This window comes from Microcebus murinus, chromosome 13 (genome assembly GCF_040939455.1).
Source record: "Microcebus murinus isolate Inina chromosome 13, M.murinus_Inina_mat1.0, whole genome shotgun sequence".
NCBI classification, from domain to species: Eukaryota; Metazoa; Chordata; class Mammalia; order Primates; family Cheirogaleidae; genus Microcebus; species Microcebus murinus.
In genome coordinates, this window is record NC_134116.1 from 37932544 (window position 1) to 37954201 (window position 21658).

General features: G+C 39.9%; 1 protein-coding gene across 3 annotated transcripts in view; it reads left to right on the forward strand.

The window, feature by feature from the left end:
* The first annotated feature begins 15163 nt into the window (after positions 1–15163).
* TBC1D4 (TBC1 domain family member 4) overlaps positions 15164–21658 on the forward strand; it is a 173457-nt gene continuing 166962 nt past the window's right edge. For all 3 annotated transcript variants that reach the window (XM_076009372.1, XM_076009373.1, XM_076009374.1), the window contains exon 1: positions 15164–15789. In XM_076009372.1, the coding sequence (XP_075865487.1) occupies positions 15310–15789 (480 nt within the window). In that variant the 5' untranslated portion in view covers positions 15164–15309. The remainder of the gene's footprint in view (positions 15790–21658) is intronic.

The window sequence follows — 21658 nt, forward strand, 5'->3', positions numbered from 1 at the left end:
TAAAACCCTTAGGTTGGATTTTCTTCCCTTGACTGCCTTGACTGTGTTAAATATATCACTGTATATTATCTTAAAGCATAAAATGTTACAGTAACAATATCTGATGACAATTTGTTATCATTTCCCTTGTATGTCATTTGGTTTTTTGGTCTGGATATAAATGGAATATTGAGAATCTTTTTTTTAAACTCAATAGTTTTACTAGAATATGCTGATGGCCATTTTGCGTCAATTTCTCCAGATACATGGTGGGCCTTACAGTTTGTATTTTCAAGTACTTTTTCTAATTTTGAGAATTTTTTTGAGTCACATTTTCAATATTTGTTTTGTTGATTTGGTTTTCTTCCTTGGGTACATCTAGTATACATACAAAGAAGAACATAACAAAAGTTCTTCTCACTGTCTTCTATTTCTGACATGTTCTCTATTTTTTTTTTTTTTTGAGACAGAGTCTCGCTTTGTTGCACAGGCTAGAGTGAGTGCCGTGGCGTCAGCCTAGCTCACAGCAACCTCAAACTCCTGGGCTCAAGCAATCCTGCTGCCTCAGCCTCCCGAGTAGCTGGGACTACAGGCATGCGCCACCACGCCCGACTAATTTTATATATATATATTGGTTGGCCAATTAATTTCTTTCTATTTATAGTAGAGACGGGGTCTTGCTCTTGCTCAGGCTGGTTTCGAACTCCTGACCTTGAGCAATCTGCCCGCCTCGGCCTCCCAGAGTGCTAGGATTACAGGCTTGAGCCACCGCGCCCGGCCAGACATGTTCTCTTAAATCATTTTCACTTCTTTCTTCTTTTTGATTTATAGCATTTTCCTCCTTTTAATCTATTTCTGTTGAGACATTATTTGTTGTTTTTATTTGTTCTTGTGTTCCTTCTTGTTTATGCTTCCTTAAAATTTTAAAAAATTATATCCTGAATTTTCTTAGTTTTCCACATAAACGTTGTGCTTTAATAAATGAAGCACATGTGCACATGAGGAAAACTTCTAGGATCAAATAGGGAAGGTAATACTATTATAATGAATGCTTGACACATGCATATTAAGTCGAAAGGGCAGATACTTAAAGATACCTAAAACTCTATGAACTAGATAACTGGAGGTAGAGAGCCATATTCTGTTCCCTTTTACCTCATACTAAAGAACCAACTGAGAATTGTGTTACTTCTAGAATTAGAGGCATGTTCCAATTGTTTAACTGAATTTTTCTAAGTTAATGTTTAGAACTGAGGCAATAGCTATAGAAAAGGTATTCTATTGATACATGTAGAACAGTATCATTACATTAAAGAGGAGGTGACACAGAAATTCTTGTGTTTTCAAATATCAGATGATTTCATATTGTAATAGTACAGCAGTAGAATAAACTCCACCTCCCAAAGGCTCAATCCAAAAGCTGTCTCTTGGCATGCACACCAAACAAGATTCACCACACTTCTGGCATCATTCCTGACCTATGAAATCCAGCTGGCTTTTTAGGGTATTAGGAACCTTTATTTTGTGATCTGGATCATTGATTTCAACACTGCCAGCTATTTTCTCAGACAGATACTCCTTTCCACTGTCAGCCACTTGGGGAAGTGGAGTAACTTACGCCCTTGGGCTGGGTAAAGCAGGGAGTTAAGGGCAGGCTTCCATTGCCCTTGCTTCTCTCCCCAAAGATGACCTGAGCCCTGTGGAAAGGGACTGAGTAGACAGTGAAGTAAGCCCATGCCACATCTTTTTCAGCTTGGGCTACTATAACAACAATACCATAGACTGAGTCACTTAAACAACAAACATTTATTTTTCACAAATCTGAAGGCTGAGAAGTGCAAGATCAAAGTGCCAGCAGATCTGGTGTCTGGACAGGGTTCACTTCCTTGTTTGTAAACCACCTGCCTTCTCCCTGGATCCTCCCACGGCCAAGAGAGAGAGGAAACAAGCTCTCTTCTGTCTCTTATAAGAGCACTAATCTCACCATGAGTCTCGACCCTCATGACCTAGCTACCTCCTGATATGGTTTGGGTGTTTGGCCCCTGCAGATCTCATGCTGAAATCTGATCCCCAGTGTTGGAGGTGGGGCCTAGTGGGGGGTGTTTATATCATGGGGTGGATCCCTCATGAATGGCTTGGTGCCTTTCCCAGGATAATGAGTGAGTTCTCACTTTATTAGTTCACATGAGAGCTGGCACCACCTCCTCCCTGCAGCACCTCCTCCCACTCTTGCTCCTTCTCTTGCCATGTGACATTCCTGCTGCCCATACACCTTCCACCTTGATTGGAAGCTCACTGAAGCCCTCACCAGAAGCAGATGCTGTGCAATGCTTCTTGTACACCCTGCAGAACTGGGAGCCACATAAACCTTTTTTCTTTATAAATTACCCAGTGGCATTTCCTTTACAGCAATGCAAAAGAACTAACACACCTCCTAAAGTCCCCATCTCCAAACGCCATCACATTGGAAACTAGGGCTTTGGCATATGAATTTGGGGGAGACACAAACCTTCCGTCCATAGCACCCCACTACTTATAACCGATTTCCAGTTTTCTCCTTGGAAGGTGAGTATGTGGGTAGGCAGGTCTTAGAAGTGTAACAAGCTATAAAAAATGTTCAAGTTGGAACCATGAAACATTGCCTAGGTAAGGAGGCAGAATTGTCCAAGGTCATGGACTCCCAGAAGGCCATCAGTATGCATCCAATCTGGTGCAACAATGAAAAGAAAGCAAAGGAGAGAACAAATATTGAAGTTTGTGGCTTACAGGGACAGGAAAAGGTGCCGGGGGATGATGAATTATCTGACCCAGTGCTGAGGCCCAGCAGAGGGAAAATCTGCCGGGCAACACTTTGCCAGCCACTGCACGCTGTGGAGGCTGACAGCTGCTTCAAGAAGCTTTCCTCTGAAGCAAGCTTTCAGAATGCAAGAAATTATTTCATACACCTTTTTCATTCTTCTCAACTCCAGCAATCTACCATCCCTTCTTTATTTCCCTCAGATGACCTCATCTTTCATTTCACAGAGAAAATAGAAGTCATCTGATGGAACTTTCTCAAGTTCTTGACAACATATTGAACAAATTACCTATATCCACACTTACTTCCACTTTTTTCTCTTTCTAATGGAGGAGATATCCTGCCTCTTGTCTGTAGATAATTCCTTCACCTAGTTTCTGGATTAAATATGTTCCTGCCTTCTCAAAGAATCCACTCATTTATTTAATAATATTTATTGAGCCTCTCCTTTGTAATCGGCACCATGCTCCATTGAGTGCTTAACTCCTCTCTTGTAGATTCAATTTTTCTCCCTTTACTGGTCCCTTAGCATTTAATCATGCTTGATGCCTTCTCCAAGTTAAAAACTAACTAAACTAAATCAAACTGAAAAAAATCTCTCCTTCTACCCTGCTTCCTTCTTCAGCTATTAGCCTACCTTTGTTCTCTTCAAAGCCAAGCATCTCAGAAGCATTGTCTATACTTAGTATTTTCACATCTTCATCTCTCATTCATTCTACGACTCACAGCAAGCAGTCCAGCTTTTTTTTGCTCTTACGGTTCCCACTAAAAGTGCTTTCACTGGGTCACCAATAACCTGCTTGTGGCTAAATTGAATGGAACCATTTCGGTCCTCATCTTATTTGATCTGGATGCAGCATTTTGAAATGTGGACCACTTCTTTTGCTTACTTGATTTTCATGATACCACATTACTCCTATGTCTCTGTTTCATCCCCCTCAGTCCTTCTGCAAGCTACATTTCTGTCTGTCTTTTGATGTGCTTCAGGGTTTTCTAGGCAATCTTTCTCTCATTGTTAGCTCTCTCTATGGTTGATGTTATCAGTTCTTAACACTGTAATTATCAATCATATCATGTAAACAACATGCTTGCCACTGTGTTTAAAAATAAAGTTGTTGTAGGTGGGGTGTAATCCTAGCAGTAATCCCACCTGTAATCCTAGCAGTTTGGGAAGCTGAAGAGGGAGGATTGCTTGAGGCCAGGATTTTGAAGCCAGCCTGAACAAGAGCAAGACCCTGTCTCTACCAAAGTAGAAAAATGATACTATCTAAAAGAAAATTCTATAACTTGCCCTAGTTTTAATAATAGGCAGAAGATAAGAGCATCAAATCTTTTAAGGAGAAATCCAGATGATCAATGAACATGAAGAGATATTATTTGCTATTCTTTTCTATTGTTTTCCCATTCTCTATTTTCCTGGTTTTTGAAGTTAACTTTAGTACTTTCTTTCTTTTCTTTTCTTTTTTATATAAATGTAGCAAGCACAGTCTTTAGTTTTTTTTTAATTGACAGATAAAATTGTAACATATTTATTGTGCACAACATGTTATTTGAAATATATACATTGTGGAATGGCTAAATCAAGCTAATTAACATAGGCATTATCTCACATAATTGTCATTTTTGTGGTGAAAACACTTAAAATCTACTACCAGCATTTTTCAGGAATACAATATATTGCTATTAATCATAGTCACCATGTAGTACAATAAATCTCTTGCATTTATTTCTCCTAGGTAGCTGAAATTTTGTAACTTTTGACTAAAGTCTCCCCAGATCCTTCCTCACCATCCCACTCCAGTCCCTGGTAACCACCATTCTGCTCTCTAATTCTATGAAATCAACTTTTTTTTTTGATTGCTCCCTTTCTTATTATTGCTTTGGGTTTCTCCATGCCATTAAAAAAGGGGTTTTTCTTTTTAGTTGAATTCTTACCTTATTTATTTTTATTCATTTTATTCTTTTTTTCTTGATAAATATACTTTAATCAATACATTTACCTATATTCCACAAGGGTTGACATAAATTGTTTTTGTTGTCATTTAATTTCACATATTTTAACATCTCTTATAACTTCCTTTTTAGTCAAAGATTATTCAATACCATGGGTTTTACTTTACAGATATATGGATTTTTAAAACTATGTTTTTGATTTCTTAGTTACCTTGAATAATAATCAGAAGTCGTGGTCTATATGATAGAAATATTTTAGAATTTATAAGTTTCCTGTGTGATATGTAGTGTCTAGTCAATTTTTGTGAATCTTTCACATGTGCTTTATTAAAATTTTGAATTCTCCATTTATTTATTGGAGATATATGTTTAAACATAAATCATGTTATTGAAATCTACAAATTTGATTATATTTCATTTACTTGATCTTATAGTATCTGAAAATGATATGTTGAAGTCTCCAACTAAAAATGTTGATGCATTTATTTTTCCTGTAATACTTTTAGTTGTTGCTTTATATATTTGGAACAATATTATTAAGTACATACACAGATATTTATGTTTAAAATCATAATGTCTTCTTAATTCTTTCACTGGTAAATATTTCTTCATGATCCTCTTTGTTAGCCTTAAATTAAATCTAATCTTATATTACAACCACTATCCTGGCTTTCTTTTCATTCATATATATCTGATATATTTTCTTTTGTATATTTTTCACCATTTCTGTGTCCTTTTGTTTCAAAACTAGTTTTGTAAACAACATATTCCTGGATCTTTAAAACTTTCTCTTTTGATTGGTGAAGAGTAACTAATTTATATTTATTGTAGTTACTTCAGCCATGTCATTGTTGGTTTTCTTTTTACTACACTTTACTTTTGTTTCTTTGTTTCTTTTTACTTCCTTCTTTTTTCCACTAGATAAAGGAAATATTCTTCTATTGGCTTGGAAGTTATACATTCTATAATATATCTGATTTTCTAGTGGTTACCTCCTATTAAGATCACACTCATGTTTATTTCCCTACTAATTTCTTAAGTTTATGATTCTCCATGGTTTCTCTGACAATCACAAGTACCTTAGCATGTGCTCGCCTTCCTCTGACTGCCTCCTGATCCCTCTGCTTGGTGTTCTCATCCAGAACAGAGCTTCTCAAACTTTAACATGCATTTGAATTACCTGATGATCTTTTTAAAATATAGATTCTGTTTCTCAATGTTGGGGGGAGGCTGAAATTCTGTATTTCCAACAAGCCCCTTGATCAATAACAATATTGTTGGTCCAAAAACCACACTTTGACAAACAAGGATCTGGAATTTTAAATCTGGATATATTATTTATTATTATTAGATTTTGGTGAGAGGAGGGAATCATATATTTTCTTATTTAGATTATAATAAACTATACTAAGTTATTAGGCCTCCTTCCTTCCTATGATCTATTTTGGTAGTGTTGAAGTAAAAAAATTCAAAAATAGACTTTTAAAAAATTTATTAGTATTACTTTTTAGAGAGAGGGTCTTGCTCTGTTGCCCCAGCTAGGGTGCAGTGGTGTGATCACAGCCCACTGCAGCCTTGATCCTCCCTGCTTCAGCCTCCCAAGTAACTGGGACTATAGGTGTGACCACCACACTTGACTAATTTATTTAATTTTTTTTTTTTTTTTTTTGTAGATATAGGGTCTCACCATGTTAGCCAGGCTGATCTTGAACTCCTGGGCTCAAGCGATTCTCCCACCTCAGCCTCCCAAAGTGGTGGGATTACAGGCATGAGCTATGTGCACAGCCAAAAATACAGTTTTATATTCATCTAAATCATAATTAAATGTTAAGCAGAAATGAAGATATTCTCAGGCATACAAAGCCTCAAAATCTTCATCAAGCAAAAACTACCTTTGAAAATACTCTTAGAAGAAGCACTCCAAAAAGAAAAGAAAAAACTATTAAAAATATAAGTAGAATTTGCAGAAATCTATTATAGTGAGAAATTTTAATACAATTCTTTCAAAATCAAGTCAGGCCAAAATAAGTGAATACATAGATGAATTGAATAATGTAAACACATTTAATTTAAAAGATAATGTGTGGGGCGCGGTAGCAACGCCATTCCTAGATGGCGCCCACTTCCTGGTCACACCCTACTGTGCGTCTGACAAACAGATGTTCAGCGCATGTGCAAAGCCTTGCCTCCTCTCCTGAACTGTGTTGACCAATCAGGTTATGCCCCGTGTACTTACTGTCTATATAAGCAGCTGCCGAGAACTCCTCGGCGTCTTCCGCATGTAACTAGCTAAGCAATCCCCATTAAAGCGCTGTCAGAAGAACTCCAGTTGCCGCGTCTTCCTTGCTGGCGAGGCGGGCGCGACAATAATGCATCTTATATCCTTCATTTAGGAACTATAGTTTCCCTATATCAATACCATGGGGAAAGAAAAGAAGGAAAATTTAAATATAATAAAAGCCAAGGGAAAACAAAGTTTCAAGGAGAAGGAATGTCATCTCTGAAAAGTTCCCATTGGATTTGGCAATGTAAAAGACTCAGCGGATTAAAAGGCACTTTGCCAGACTATAGTTGTTGATCAATAAATCTGTACATGCCTGACAGTATCCTGGCTTGTGATTGAAGTTCATAATCTTAATTCTAGTGGAAAGAAACTTCACCAAAGTGAAGCTATACAGTTTCTTGCAGACCAAGAAATTGAACAAGAAGTCAGTATAAATGAAGCAGTAACTAAGATAAATACTTATTTATTTTATAAGCCCTTATTTTGATTAAGAGTGGTCACTTTTCACCTTTGATCCTCTATACCTACGTCATGAGAAATACTAAATAAATATTTGCTGAATGAATGTATGCATAAAATGAGTAAACATCTCATGCCAATTCTTCATTAATATTTCACATTACTATCTCCTATTTGTAACCAACTAATGACATTAATTGAGAAATATTTTGGAAAATATTTATATTTTTATTACATAAATATGAGTATATAATCATTATAAAAATTCCAAAAAATGCAAAATTACATAGAATAAAAAGTGAAATGTTCCTTTTATCAATTCTTCAATCTTCCAAATTTAAATCACTCTATAGAGGTGATGAACTGTTCATAGTTTGTTGTGTATATTTCTGGATCTTTTACCATGCATTTACTCATAGATAAGTAGATATAATACACACATATGGGCTTTTGAAAGGAAAATATAAATGGAATCATATGTATTGTTCTGCAATTTGCTTTTTTCTTTCTTTTTTTTTTTTTTTACTTTCAGAATGGCAAAGTAATGCTTTTTTCACTTGATTATCTTGAGGACTTTTTTCAGTGAGTATTAATTTACTTCATTTGTTTCTACTTGCCTTATGGAATTTCATAGATGGATATACCATATTTTGTTTAATTATTATTCTGTTGATAGACATTAATGTTTCTAATTATTGGTCCTTACATTAATAGATAAGCTAAAATATTTCATCATTGAGTATGATGTTTGCTGTAAGTTTCTGGGAGATAACCTTTATCAAGGTAGGAGAGTTTTATTCTATTTCTAGCTAAACTAGTAGTTATATATTGCAAATAACTGCTGAGTTTTAGCAAATGCCGCTTTAGGCTTTTTTGAGCTGACTGTAGTTTTAACTTTTTTATCTTTTAATGTAGATTATATTAATATATTTCTTAATTTTAAAATAATTTTATGCATCTGAGATAAGTTTACACACATTTATATATGTGTTTATGTGTATATATCTATCTCACATATATGTATTATATTTAATTTGCAAATTTTATTATGGAGCACTGCATCTATACTTATATATGAGATTGTTTTATAATTTCTTCTTCTTTAAAATTGTTTTCCTGTTAATTTTGGCTATGATAGTGTCATAGCAGAGCTGGGAGGCTTTTAATGTTTGCTCCACTCAAGAATATTTAAAATAACATAAGGAATTTTCTTTTTGCTGAACACTATTAAAACTTACCCCGAAACTATTTCCACAGGAGGCCATGAGAACCAGGGTTGGCCAACCAGAGTATTAAATCCTCTGGGTACCATGATTTCTTCAGGAAAAGAAACTAGATTAAGTTGAGCCAACCAAGTCCATTCAAAACTAAGTCTACAACTTTTTCCTGAGCAACAAAGATGGAAGTGTTCACTTTTCTGCTGTACTTGGAGCTGTAAGGACGTTAACTTGGAACTGCTATAACCTCAGAGAGAGAGCAAAGAGCCTAGTTAATGTCAATCCTAATAAATTCCTGTTGGCACACAGAAAAATAGAATTTGCTGGTCCCTAATTGTGGAGCAGCAAGATTTTCTTCTAATGGCAATAGAGTAGTCCCTTGAAATTCTAGGAATCTCTGACCTGTTTGGTTCCTCAGTACAGATAGTCTGCTAAGAACATCCAATTTAAGACACCCCAGGGAGTGTGTAATATTGACTTTACAAGGTTTCTTTGCTAGTTCAGTGGTCAAAGGGAAAACAATGTCAACCAATTCCCAGTTAACATCCTTGCCAATATTTGAACCTAGAACAGCCTTCGTGATCTAACCTAACTTACTAGCTAAAAATAGGAAGACAGAACTAAGATATAAAGAAGAACCCAGATATAAAGACCGAAGACTGGTTTGTGGAGATCCCCAATGAGAGCTTTCATTTTCAATAGTTCAAGGCTGGTTTTTTTTTTGTTATTTTCTTAACTTCAATTTCTCCCACAGTGCACATCAAGTTCATTGGGATTATGCCAGACTCCTCACTGCTTCCCCAGGATGGCTGATGGAAGTCTTCTACTCTTTGTTTTGTAGATAAGACAGCTTGCCAGTCAGAAGCTTTGTCCCTAATCAGGGAGCTCAATATCAGCTCCCAACTTCTATTAGCTCTGGTCCCGGCTACTGAGGCCTATTTCTAGATCAAATAGCCTCATAAACCATGGGTTTCAGCTGCCACTTACCTACCGTTCTGGAGTTGGCTTAACTCTTCATGTCTGGTATTTGGGAATATCTCTTTCTTATTTTCATAGTTATTTAAGTTTTTTTTTTTGTATCAAGCATTTTTATTTATTTATTTATGTATTTGGACTGTGGATGCATGGGAAGCCAATCTGTCATACTAACCAGGAATTCAATTATATTAGATATTCTATCTAATCTTCCCTCTATCCTGCCCAATCATAAACACACTTTCTTTCCTTTTCTTTTTTGAGAATTTCTTTTTGGAGACTTCTGCTTTCCAGCTTTAGACTGGACAGGACGATTTGTAGACTTCCCATAGGGCTGTCATCCTAGGCCTCCACTGTGTCCTCCTGGTTCTGACTGCAAGACGTCTTCAGTTTGCTGACTTGGCTCGCCCCTGCATTCTTCCCTTGGCTGCACAGGAAAACAACCTGTGCTTCCTTTGCCATGCAGGGCATTCACGTCATTTCCAGAGGCTGTTCTAGGTCTTCTGTTCATATGATCTCTCCCCTTCTTCTGCTCCCTCTTCCAGGATGATCATGGGAAAATGCTAAGGTCTTGCAGGTTTCCTGGGCTACCCTAGGAACAGACAAGCACAGGCTTCTGCTCTGGGGTTTGATGGCCTCCTTCTCTGGCTCAGCTAAGGGAGACGAAGCCTAGATCCCCTCTCTGGAGATCCATAGGAGATCCATAGAATAAGCTCTCTTATTTTCTCTTTTTTCTCCTCCATCTTCCAAGTTTGAGGACACTCTCTTTAGTACCTAGAGCAAGAGAAATCGACTCTTAATGCATATATTCCAAATCTTTTGACTTTGCCAGGTCCTTGGCTTTTGAAGCCTGAAAGCTCAGAATGGACTCTTTTGTTCTCTGTGTTCTGCTGTGTCATCCATTCCCTGAAGCAAGAAGACAGAATGCCCCAGCCAGCTGCCTGAGCTAGGGTAAGGTCACAGGGAACAATGGGGGAAAACCCTTGTTAATATCTCAAAATTCTGTTCAGTCAGTATTTTGTTTGTGGCCCCAGTCAGAATTCCATCACAATTTTTGGGAAGCATTCTGTTATTTTCTAGTATTTTATAATTAGCTGGTGGATGTATTTGCTATGTAACCTGAAATTAGCTAATTAAGTCATTTGGTATGTCACCTCTGTGGTATTAAAACTTTGTTCTTAATCTTTAATTTCTTAAATTCTAATTTGCTATTTATTCAATTCCATTCATTCAACATTTATTAAGTAGCTAGTAAGTGTCAGCTACTGTGCTTTCTGCTGGAGGAAAATACAAGACAAAACAAATAATCCCTTTTCTCAAGATACTCTGGGTTTGAGAAGGAATAAAGACAAAGTACCCCCAAATTATAAAGAATGTGATGAGGATGGAATGCATGGAAAAGGGGGCAAAGAAGAGAAGGTCATTAACTCTAGCTGGGGAAGTAAGAAACATCTTCACAAAAGAGATGACTCTTGAAGAATGAATGGATGGATATTCAAGTAGTTAAGGATGGAGGAAATTCAAGTTTTGGGGCGATGGGAAGAAAAGGCAATCAGGGAGAGGAAGAAGCTGGTGAAACCCCATAAAGACGTGAGCATGTACTGTAATATGTCTGGGAGGGAAGAGATTATCTGGATGTGAGAATAGGGGATTGGGAAGTGGCAAATATAACTAAAAAGGTTTGAGCTTTGTGCTTAGGAAATGTACCTTTATTTAGAGATTGTTAGGCAGAGAAGAAAAGTAGATATGGTGGGGGCACAGAATGGAAGAGGGGGGAGATAGAGAGAATGAGAGAGAGATAATGAGAGAGAGAGAACATACTTGTGCTTGGGATCAGGGAAACGAGGTAAGAAACTACAACAAATCTTTCCAGTCTTACACAATCACCGCAGCTCAGGCCCTTATATTTCTCATGCGGCATTAACTTTTAAACTAGGATTTGACTGCATCTTACAACTTTTAATTAATATTGATCCCATTAATTTAGGTTGGGATATTAGAGGAACACTTTATTTATTTAGAGACAGGGTCTCACTCTGTTGTCCAGGCTGGAGTGCAGTGGTGTCATCATAGCTCACTGTAACCTCGAATTCCTGGGCTCAAGCGATTCTCCTGCCTTGGCCTCCCAAGTAGCTGGGACTACAGGCATGCACTACCATGCTCGGTTGATTTTTAAGAATATTTTTGTACTGATGGGTCTCGGTATGTTGCCTAGCTGGTCTCAAACTCCCAGCCTCAAGTGATCCTCTCACTTTGGCCTCCCAAAGTGCTGGAACTACAGGTGTGAGCCACTGTGCCCAGCTAGGAACACTTTTAAAAATAATAATAATAACCATTCACTTTTGGATATCATTGATAGAGGTATCTACAGAACTACTCAGGAGAAATTTCCATCAGTTTGTTGGAAATGTTTTTCATGAGCACACTCTTTGGACCATTTTTCGAAGGGATCGATAGGGTTGAGAGTAAAAGGGCTAGGGGCCAGAGGCTGATTTATTGCCTCACCAGTTAGTAAACATTATAGATTTGCATATTCTGTATCACACCTACTAAATATTTTTTAGTTGTATTTTGTCCTCTTATCTATTTCTAAATTCAAGTGATAAATATATAAGTGAGTACTTTTTATGTGCACAAAATTCTGTAAAGTTCTGCAGGTGATACAATGGTCTTAGGGAGTCAATAGCTTCAATAGCTTCCGATCTAGTTCATGTATGTACTAAGTCAAATGTATAAATGATTATAAAACAACTTATATAAAACATTGTTAATACATACTAGAGTATAACAATTTTATTAGCTAGGATAGGATAGATTAATAAAAGGTAGGGAACAACCGCATAATCTCCGTGGCTAAACAGAACAAAAGTTAATTTTTTTTTTTTTGAGACAGGGTCTCACTCTGCTGCCCAGGCTACTGTGGCATCCTCATATCATCATAGCTCTCTGTAACCTCAAACTCCCGGGCCAAGTGATCTGCCTGCTTCAGCCTCCCAAGTAGCTGTGACTACAGGTATACCCCCGGCTAATTTTTTTTTTTTTTTTTTTTTGTAGAGACAGGTCTGTCTATGTTGCTCAAGGCTCGTCTGGAACTCCTAGCCTCAAGTGATCCTCCTGCCTTGGCCTCCCAAAGTGGTGGGATCACAGGTGTGAGCCACTATGCCTGGCCAAAAGTTTATTTCTTACTATAAGGAGTCTGCTGTGGGCCTGGGAGATTCTCCAGGCTGTCCACGTGCGTTGGCTCAGCATTCAGGGCTGCTTTGATCAGGAGGCACCTCCTTAGCCATATATTGTTCCCGTTACAACAGCCAGAGGGGAAGAGTGGTCTGGAGAGCAAGACTACTAGGCTCTAAGCTGGAGCCTAGACTACTGGCAAGTAAATGCCTCTACCTAGACCTGACCCATGTCTCTTCTGTTCACACTTCACTGTCACAACAAGTCATATGACTGTGGCTAACTTCAAGGGGGCAGGAAAGAGCTATCTTCCCAAGTGTCAGGATGCAGAGAGGATCAGATATCGACAGACAGTTATAATGCTCATAAACGTATGGTAAAATAAGCATCACAGAAACATTACAAGGGAAGGGCGAAGAGCGTTCCAGAGCAGAAAGCAATCATACTTAGCATGACATGGAATAAAAGACAATTCCCCTGTCTTTCCGTCAATAAGCAAAAGTGTTTTCTTTGCTACTTTACTTATTAGTCTAGTAGGAACTGGTTTGCTGGGGCTCCACATTCAATCTGAGCTCCTAAACTGGTTGATTTGGTAGAATCTAAAAGACTTCTGTGCTTTCTCCATATCTTTGTTTATTTCTTTCTCATTTTGCACATTTCAGATATGTAGCCTAAAGAAATGGGATTTGTGTAAGAGAGTTTCTGTGTAGGAGAGGTTCTAGAAGGTGTCAGTCCAAGAACTTTTCATTGCTTCTTGAAGACATGGGTCTATTTTGCACAAAGATTTTCCAAGAAATGTAACCACATGACTTATTCTAATCAATTAATGTTACCATCTTGAAGCTTAGATGCTTATTAGTAAGAGAGCCATCAGGATGCCCACCAGAAATTCAGAATAGAAATAATGGCAGTGGTTATATATATATCTTACCTAAATAGGTCCCAGGGCCTAATAGAAAGTGAGAACACCATTAATATAAAACAAAGAGAAACCTGAGTTTTCATTCTTTCTCTTAAGCAACTTGGAAGAAAGTCAGGAAAATATGTTTTTCACATTTGTTTTATGTTTACCTCTTATCCAATTCTTACTGTTCGGTAAGAGTAAGAGTAAAAAGAGACACTGATTCCAATTTGCTGAAATGGGAAAATAAATACTTCTCTGTTTTAAAATTAGAATGGTCCAACTTCTCTCTAACATGTTTTTTGAGTTCTTTGAAAACATGCATTACCACATATAGAAGAATAAGAAATCCCTACGTTAGCTCTGAACTGGGGACATATAACAAATAAAATATAATTTCTCCATATTTTAAGAAGCTGGTTGCACTAAGAACTAGGAAAATACGTCTATTTTAATATAGCCATGCTATATTTTAAAGTGAAAACTGGGATTAAAAACACTTTGTCATAATATTGTGATTTACAACACGAGATTTTTTGATATTATTAGGAAAGAGGATTCAGAAATCAACATGCTGACTTTGGAAGGAACTGAAACCAAGGGAAAAAAAAAATCCCAGCGCCCCATTGCCAGTGGCCCGCTCTCCAGGGGGCAGCAGAGATGCCCGGGAGAAGACCGACCGCGGCAGACGCAGAGAGGCCGGGCTGGTCCCAGCAGTGCCCGCCCCAGGCTCGGGCTGCTGCCCAGGGGCGGGGTGGAGGGGCGGGGGTCGGAGGGAGAGGCGGAGAGGCCACTTCGCAGATTAGCTCTCGCAGGCGACGCTCTGCGCCCGCCGGACGGGAGGCGGGGTAGCAGCCCGATTAAAGAAGCGGCGGGGAAGGAAGGAAGGAAGGAGCGAGGGAGGGACGGGAACACTAGGAGGAGGAGCAGCGAGCGGGGCTCAGCGGCGGCGGGAGGAGGGCAGGCCCCGCGAGGCCACGTTCTGTTTTTGTTATTTTCCTTCGGAGCAGTTCTCGGAGGCCCTTCCCGAGGACTGACCGCGCCGCAGCGGGCGGCCCCGACCTTCCAGGTGACAGCCGGTCACCCTGGTAGGAGTCAGCTCCGCCCCGAGTCGCCCCCTCCCGCCCACAGCCCCGTTCCCCGCCCAGCCTCCCCGTGCCTGCCGGCGGGGAGGAGAGCGCGGCGGCCGCAGCGGGCTCGCAGCGCCGGAGCGGGCGGCGGCGGGGGCCCTCGGCCTCGTCCTCTGACCCTGCAGACCCGCGGCGGAGGAACAGGGAAACCCGGACCCGCGGGCCCGAGAACGGAGGATGCCCATTTAAGCCGTCCTCTGCTGCCCGTCTGGCTGCCGGGCACTCGCCTCGGTGCCCGCCGCCCGCGCCCGGGAGCCGCGCCCGGGGAAGCGCCGCATGGGGCAGGGCCGCTGAGGCGCGGAGTTCGCGGTCGCGCCGCTCCGAGGCGGGCGCGGGTGACCGGTGCCGCGCTCGGCACCGTTTCGGCGCGCCTTCAGCGCGGGAGTTGGGGGCGCGGCGCGCCTGGCCGGCCTCCCCGGTGCCCTCGTGAGGCGTGAGTTATGGAGCCGCCTAGCTGCATTCAGGATGAGCCGTTCCCGCACCCCCTGGAGCCCGAGCCGGGCGCTGGGAAGCCGGGCGACAAGCGGTTCCGGCTGTGGTACGTGGGGGGGTCGTGCCTGGACCGCAGGACCACGCTGCCCATGCTGCCCTGGCTCATGGCAGAGATCCGCCGGCGCAGCCAGAAGCCCGAGGCGGGAGGCTGCGGGGCGCCGGCGGCCCGCGAGGTGATCCTGGTGCTCAGCGCGCCCTTCCTGCGCTGCGTCCCCGCGCCGGGCGCAGGGGCCTCGGGGGGCACCAGCCCCGCGGCCGCGCAGCCCAACCCGGCCGTGTTCATCTTCGAGCACAAGGCGCAGCACATCTCGCGCTTCATCCACAACAGCCACGACCTCACCTACTTTGCCTACCTGATCAAGGCGCAGCCAGACGACCCCGAGTCGCAGATGGCCTGCCACGTTTTCCGCGCCACAGACCCCAACCAGGCAAGACCCGGGCTGAGAGGCGCGGGGGCGGGCCCGGGCCCTGGGGATGGGGGGCACGGCCGGAGGGGCAGGGACCCCACTTTAAGGACCGACTCTGGCCGGGCTGCTGGCGCGCGCGTTCCACGTGGCGCGCTTGAGCGCCCGCTTGTTCCCCCTCCTGGGACCTGGGAGTGGGAGGGAAGGTGTTCGGGGGCTGGGCGGGCGGCGGGGCAGACGGCCCGCAAAAGCAGGAGAGAGAGAGACCGAGAGCGGTCCCGGGCTGGAGGAGGAGCTGGAGCGTCCGAGGAGGACGCGGGGAGAGGCGTGCGTCCCAGGACGAGCGCGGTGTTTGGGGTGTGACTGGGGTGTGACTGGAGATGGCTTGCCGGGCCTTCGCCGGTGTGTGCGTGGGTGTGTGTGCGTGGGTGTATGTGTGTGGGTAAGAGGGAACGCGGGAGAAAAAAAGGTTGGGTTCCTGGAGGCTGCTCACTGGTTCTCAATCTCCGTGGAGTCCTGCACCTTAATCCGTTTGGCGGGTCGCGTCATTGTCACACAGCACCTGCAGGTCTCCGGTCTGGGAGGCGATTTTGGAGAGAGGCTTGGGGGAAAAGTTCCCAGACTTTGTCAGATCGTCAGTAAAGTACGATTCTGCATTTGGATTTTGAGTGGGAAGATGTCCCTTTTTGCAGTTTTTCACACACTTACTGGAGGAAGAATCAATACATGCCGGGGTGATTTAAAAATCAGTGTAGAAGAGGCTTCTAATATTTTTAAAAATGTTTTTTTTCATTTTTGTTTCTAATATTGTTTCTTCAGAGTTTACTAAATCGAAGTGTTGTTACCAAACCGTGAACTTTTACTTACATAAAAACAGATACATTCCTTTCCTAACAGCGAGAGGAAGACTTTACTACAGTGATTGTGCCTTGGAAAACAGGCTTTTTTCCTTTAATGAGTAAAGAGTTTTTCCCCCCATGTCAAAAGCTCCCAAAATGCTGTTTTAAAAATGATTATTTAATGTTTGCAGAGTACTTTAGGTTCTTTGAAAAAATAGTTTTGTTTAAATAAAAATAAAAATAAATAGTCTCAGGTTGCACCATATGGCTTTCTTTTGGGAGCTGAGAAATTAATAATAGTCAGAGGAGAAAAACATCCTATAAATAAAGCTTTAATTTTTTCTTATTTCATAATTCTTGTGTCTGTACTTGAAAGACTTTGTCCAGTAGCCTTTTCACAAAAGGCCTGTAGCTGAATTGAAGACAATAAAAGTTCATTGTTCGAGATTTCATCAGTTAACTCTGTAAAACAGTTTAATATAGTGACAGTCAGAACTCCCAATATGAAGAGAGCAATTCTAATTTGTGATCATTGTTATATTTATGGCAAACTACTTTACTACAGATTATCTCAAAGTCCTAACCATGATTAAATGAATTTCATTTTAGGATCATTTGTTTAAAACTTATTTTTAGCTCTCACGTATGTTGAAAATGGAAAGTTTCTGAAAGTTATCACATCTTTATTATATTAAAATTTTCTGGTTCTGGTGGTGAAATAGAACAAATTGCATTTTTCCAGGACTTTAAGGAACATTTCATGACTGTCGGTGGTGGTTTATGTTAAAGTTACTTTCTTCAGATCTGATACATGACACATTATTGCTTGGTTTCATTGATGGTCATGTACCTTCAATTCTCAACAGAAGCCTTTGAGTGCCTCCTGGACTGGTAAGAGGTCAATTAAAAACATCATTTTATTTGCCTCCATTGTATATTTAAGAGTTCAAGGCCAAGTGTGCTATTACTTTACAAATATTAACATATTTGGGCTCATTTTCCTTCTTTCGTCTAGTGGGAGTGGTGAATATGGCTTTCTGATAGGGAAAAAAACCCCAACTTTCCTGTTCATTGCCATTTCCCTGATGAGTCCTTGAACTAAAGATATGAATTCCTATTTGCTCCGAACATGGAGAATCCCTGCCAGAGGCTCATTAATATGAAGGGCCGGATAGAGTCTCCCTAGGGATTATCTCTAGCCATTAATCAGGGTTTACAAACCATGGTGCCTAGGAGGAGGGTTGAGTGAGGACCGTGGAGGACTGGGTAGTGGGTGTTCTTTCTCAAGGTGCTTCTTAGCTCTAGTTGGAAATTGCAAGCATGGAATGCAAGCCCAGTGCTGCAGAGCTGCTGCTTTCCCAAGAGAGTGGAAATCTGAATTTTTATGTATGACTCCACATTTTAAAGTATTGGCAAATATTTTAAACATTTAAGAATTTTCTCTGGGCCAAATGATACACATCTGAGGGCTGGCTTCAGAGATCCATGGGCTGCCTCTTTTGATCTTTGGTTTAAGTATTTGTTGAGTGGACAAGTACACACATTGACATCGTGTGCTATTTGTCACGTTTCCTTTTGAGCATTTGAGTTCACTTAATAGGGCTCTCTTAGTAGAGGGAGTTGGGACCATTGTTTTGGAAGAATTTACAAGTAAAATTCCCAAAAGTGATAATTCTGCAGCAGGTTGTGTAAAACGGGTCAGTTCAACATATTATCATCCAGGACTATGCTTCATATAGAATAGGCTCTGGATGGTTCCAGGTACCCTTGAAGTCAGAAGGAAGAAGACCTGCTGTTTGCTTTGTCCTGAGTTCTGCATTTGAAGTGAAGAGTTATTTATTTGGATTTAAGATCATTGTTAAGAAAGTCTCCTAAGTGTTTTCTGCAGTCACTGAAGAAAGTCTGGAAGGTAGCCCAGAGCAGTAGGACTGCAAACATCTCCAAATACACTTGCCTCTGGTTTGTCTCTCATGCCTGTTCCTTTTCTGCAATGGGCCTAGGCTGACCATATAATTTACTGTTTGATCTGGGATGACTTTTATTACCCAAAGGGGCACCACCAATAATTACATAAGCATAACCTGGACAGTTCAGGGCAGATTGGGAAATATGGTCACCATAGCTAAATGGCAAAGTTTGCATTGATGCAGAGACACGCTGAGTTGGAAGATTGTTGTTTCTGAGATAAAATGATACTGTTTTGAAGAATATCTACTCACATGTCTTTTTCAAGGATGGAGCTACATGTGACCTCAGAGTTGGAAGCCCTATGCTCATAGCTTGAGTCTGTTGTGGGGAGTTGCCATGGTGATGTGCCTTCTGGCTCCTTGCCTCCCTGGTAGGTCCGAGTCAACTTAAGGATATGTATCAGAATCACTCAGCCACACTGGCCTGATGTGTAGCTATTTCTCCCAGGTGCAGGGAGGTGGAGGTGGGGGTTAAATGTATGCCATCACAGATCCGTCCCTACTTATTCAAGCCTATGCGGTCTTATATAAGAGGAATGTCAGCAAGTTTAGCATATTTCAGGCAAACTTGGATATTTGAACTAGGAAAAGGCCCTAAATATATAGGCTCTTTAAGATCCCACTGGCATAAAGTGAGTTGTCGACTTAAAACAGGTTGGAGAAGCAAGAATATTTGATTGTCTTCCTGAGATCTGGGGTAGGTCACTAATATTCTGCAAATATTTGTTTTTATCCACTTTCAAAAAGAGACTGTGTAGCATTATCTCAATTTCTATATTAAAAAGAAGTTGTTTTATGTTATATGTATTTCGCTGCAATAAAAAACAAAGCAGGAGTTATTATTTATAAATATTGGAGATTAAAAGTGACTTTAACATCATGATTATATTTCATAATTATAGGATGAACAATCATTTAAAAGCAAAAACATGATTGTTATAATTTTTATTGGTTTTGTTTGTGTATATATTTCTTGAAGCTTGTAAGAATGACTTTAAAGAGACTTCACAAATTGTGTTCTTAACACTAAAAAATGAATTTAAAAAATTTTTTAATTTTTAATTATTATGAGTGCATGATAGTTATAGGGTACATATTTATAGGGTACATGTGATGTTTTGATGTGGGCATACAATGTGTATGAATCAACTCAGGGTAATTGAGATAGTCATCACCTCAAGCATTTATCATTTCTTTGTGTTAGGAACATTCCAATTCCACTCTTAGTTATTTTAAAGTATACTATAACTTTTCGTTGACTATTGTCACTTTGTTGTGCTATCAAATACTGTTCATTCTATCTTTCTATGTTTTTGCACCTATTAACCATCCTTTATTCTCCTCCTTCTTACCACCCTTCCCAACCTTTGGTAACCATTATTCTATTCTGTCTCCATGAGATCAATGGTTTTAATATTTAGCTCCCACATAAGAGTGAGAACATGCAAGATTTATCTTTTCTGTGCTTGGCTTATTTTACTTAACATAGTGTTCTTCTGTTCCATTGATGTTGCAAATGACAGGATTTCATTCTTTTTAATAGCTGGATAATATTCCATTGTGTATATGTACTACAATTTCTTTATCCATTTATCTGTTGATGGACACTTAGGTTGATTCCAAATCTTGGCTATCGTGAATAGTACTGCAATAAACATGGGAGTACAGATATCTTTTTGATATACTAATTTCCTTTCTTTGATATACACCTACCAGCGGGATTGCTGGGTAATATGTAGTACTATTTTTAGTTTTTTAAGGGAACCTCCATACTGTTCTTCATAGTGTTTGCACTAATTTATACTCCCCCCAACAGTGTATGAGGGTTCCCTTTCTCCACATCCTCACTGGCATTTGTTATCGCCTGTCTTTTTGATAAAAGCCATTTAAAAAAATGGCTTTAATGTCAGTTGTTCCAGCTGTCAGTTCTCTGAATCTACAGTTTTATTGTTCCTCTTAAAAATATTTATTATTGTCTAAGCTTTATTTAGGTAACCAACCAGTTTTCAACTCAATTTTTGTCAATATATTTTAACAAAGTCATTTCTCAGTTCTTTGTAGTTGATGGTCAGTGCCTTTGGGAATATACTAGTCATACATAATATGATAGAAACAGAAATCTGGAAGTTTCCACCTCTCTCTGCTTTCTAAGTAGTTTGTACAATGGACAGAGAGATTTATCTCTTTTTTTATTTGCTATAATCATTTTTGCCTCTCTCCTCCCCCTAGTCTGAGGTGGAAGTTGATCTGCCTTGGCTCTGTGGTAGCATCTTGACTGCAGTATCTGAGGGAAAGGCAGAAACATGTGCCCAGAGGCTCCCAGCTACAAGGGACTGTTTTATGGTGGGAGCCTTATGCTGGAATCTACCCTCAGTTTCCAGTTCTAAAAAGTTCCCTGATGATGCTCCAACTACTGGCATTAAAACAAAAGTACATACTGGCGTAACTATATCCAAGCATGCATTCAGCATTAATTATTATCTTACAAATTTAATAAGCATATTTAACTGTGGAGATGTTTAATATAAGTAGGAAAAAGTAATAGCATAAAATTTTATAAGACTGACAAAAGTCTGTGTGGTTTGTTAGGCTAGTAAAGCTGAACTCTGGTGTTTCTTCTACTTAGTGTCTTTAGGAATGGCAGGAAAAGAAACTATAACTCAACAGTATTTAAAGCCCTTATAACTGTAGCTTAGAATAAAAAAATCATTTGGATATGTATTTAAGAACAGGTACAGCCATGTATTTGAATATATTTTATTGAATTATAAAGTACATAAATATTATAAGGTATGACAAAGTATAAATGATAAGTTATTAAACTATAATATATAATTATATATTATAATATAATATATTATAATCATAATATATAAAGTATATAATTAAATAATATAAAGTATAAAATTATAAAATATAAAAATAATGCATCCTACTTTCATTATAAAACATGCATAATAAAGCCAGAAACATTGGCACTAAATGGTGTTGTCTTCATTACCTTGGGTAAAAGAGGAAAGAACAGAGGTGGCTGTAATATGTAAATGTTAAGGTTAGGTACAGCCCCCTGGCCTGATGGGCTGCTGT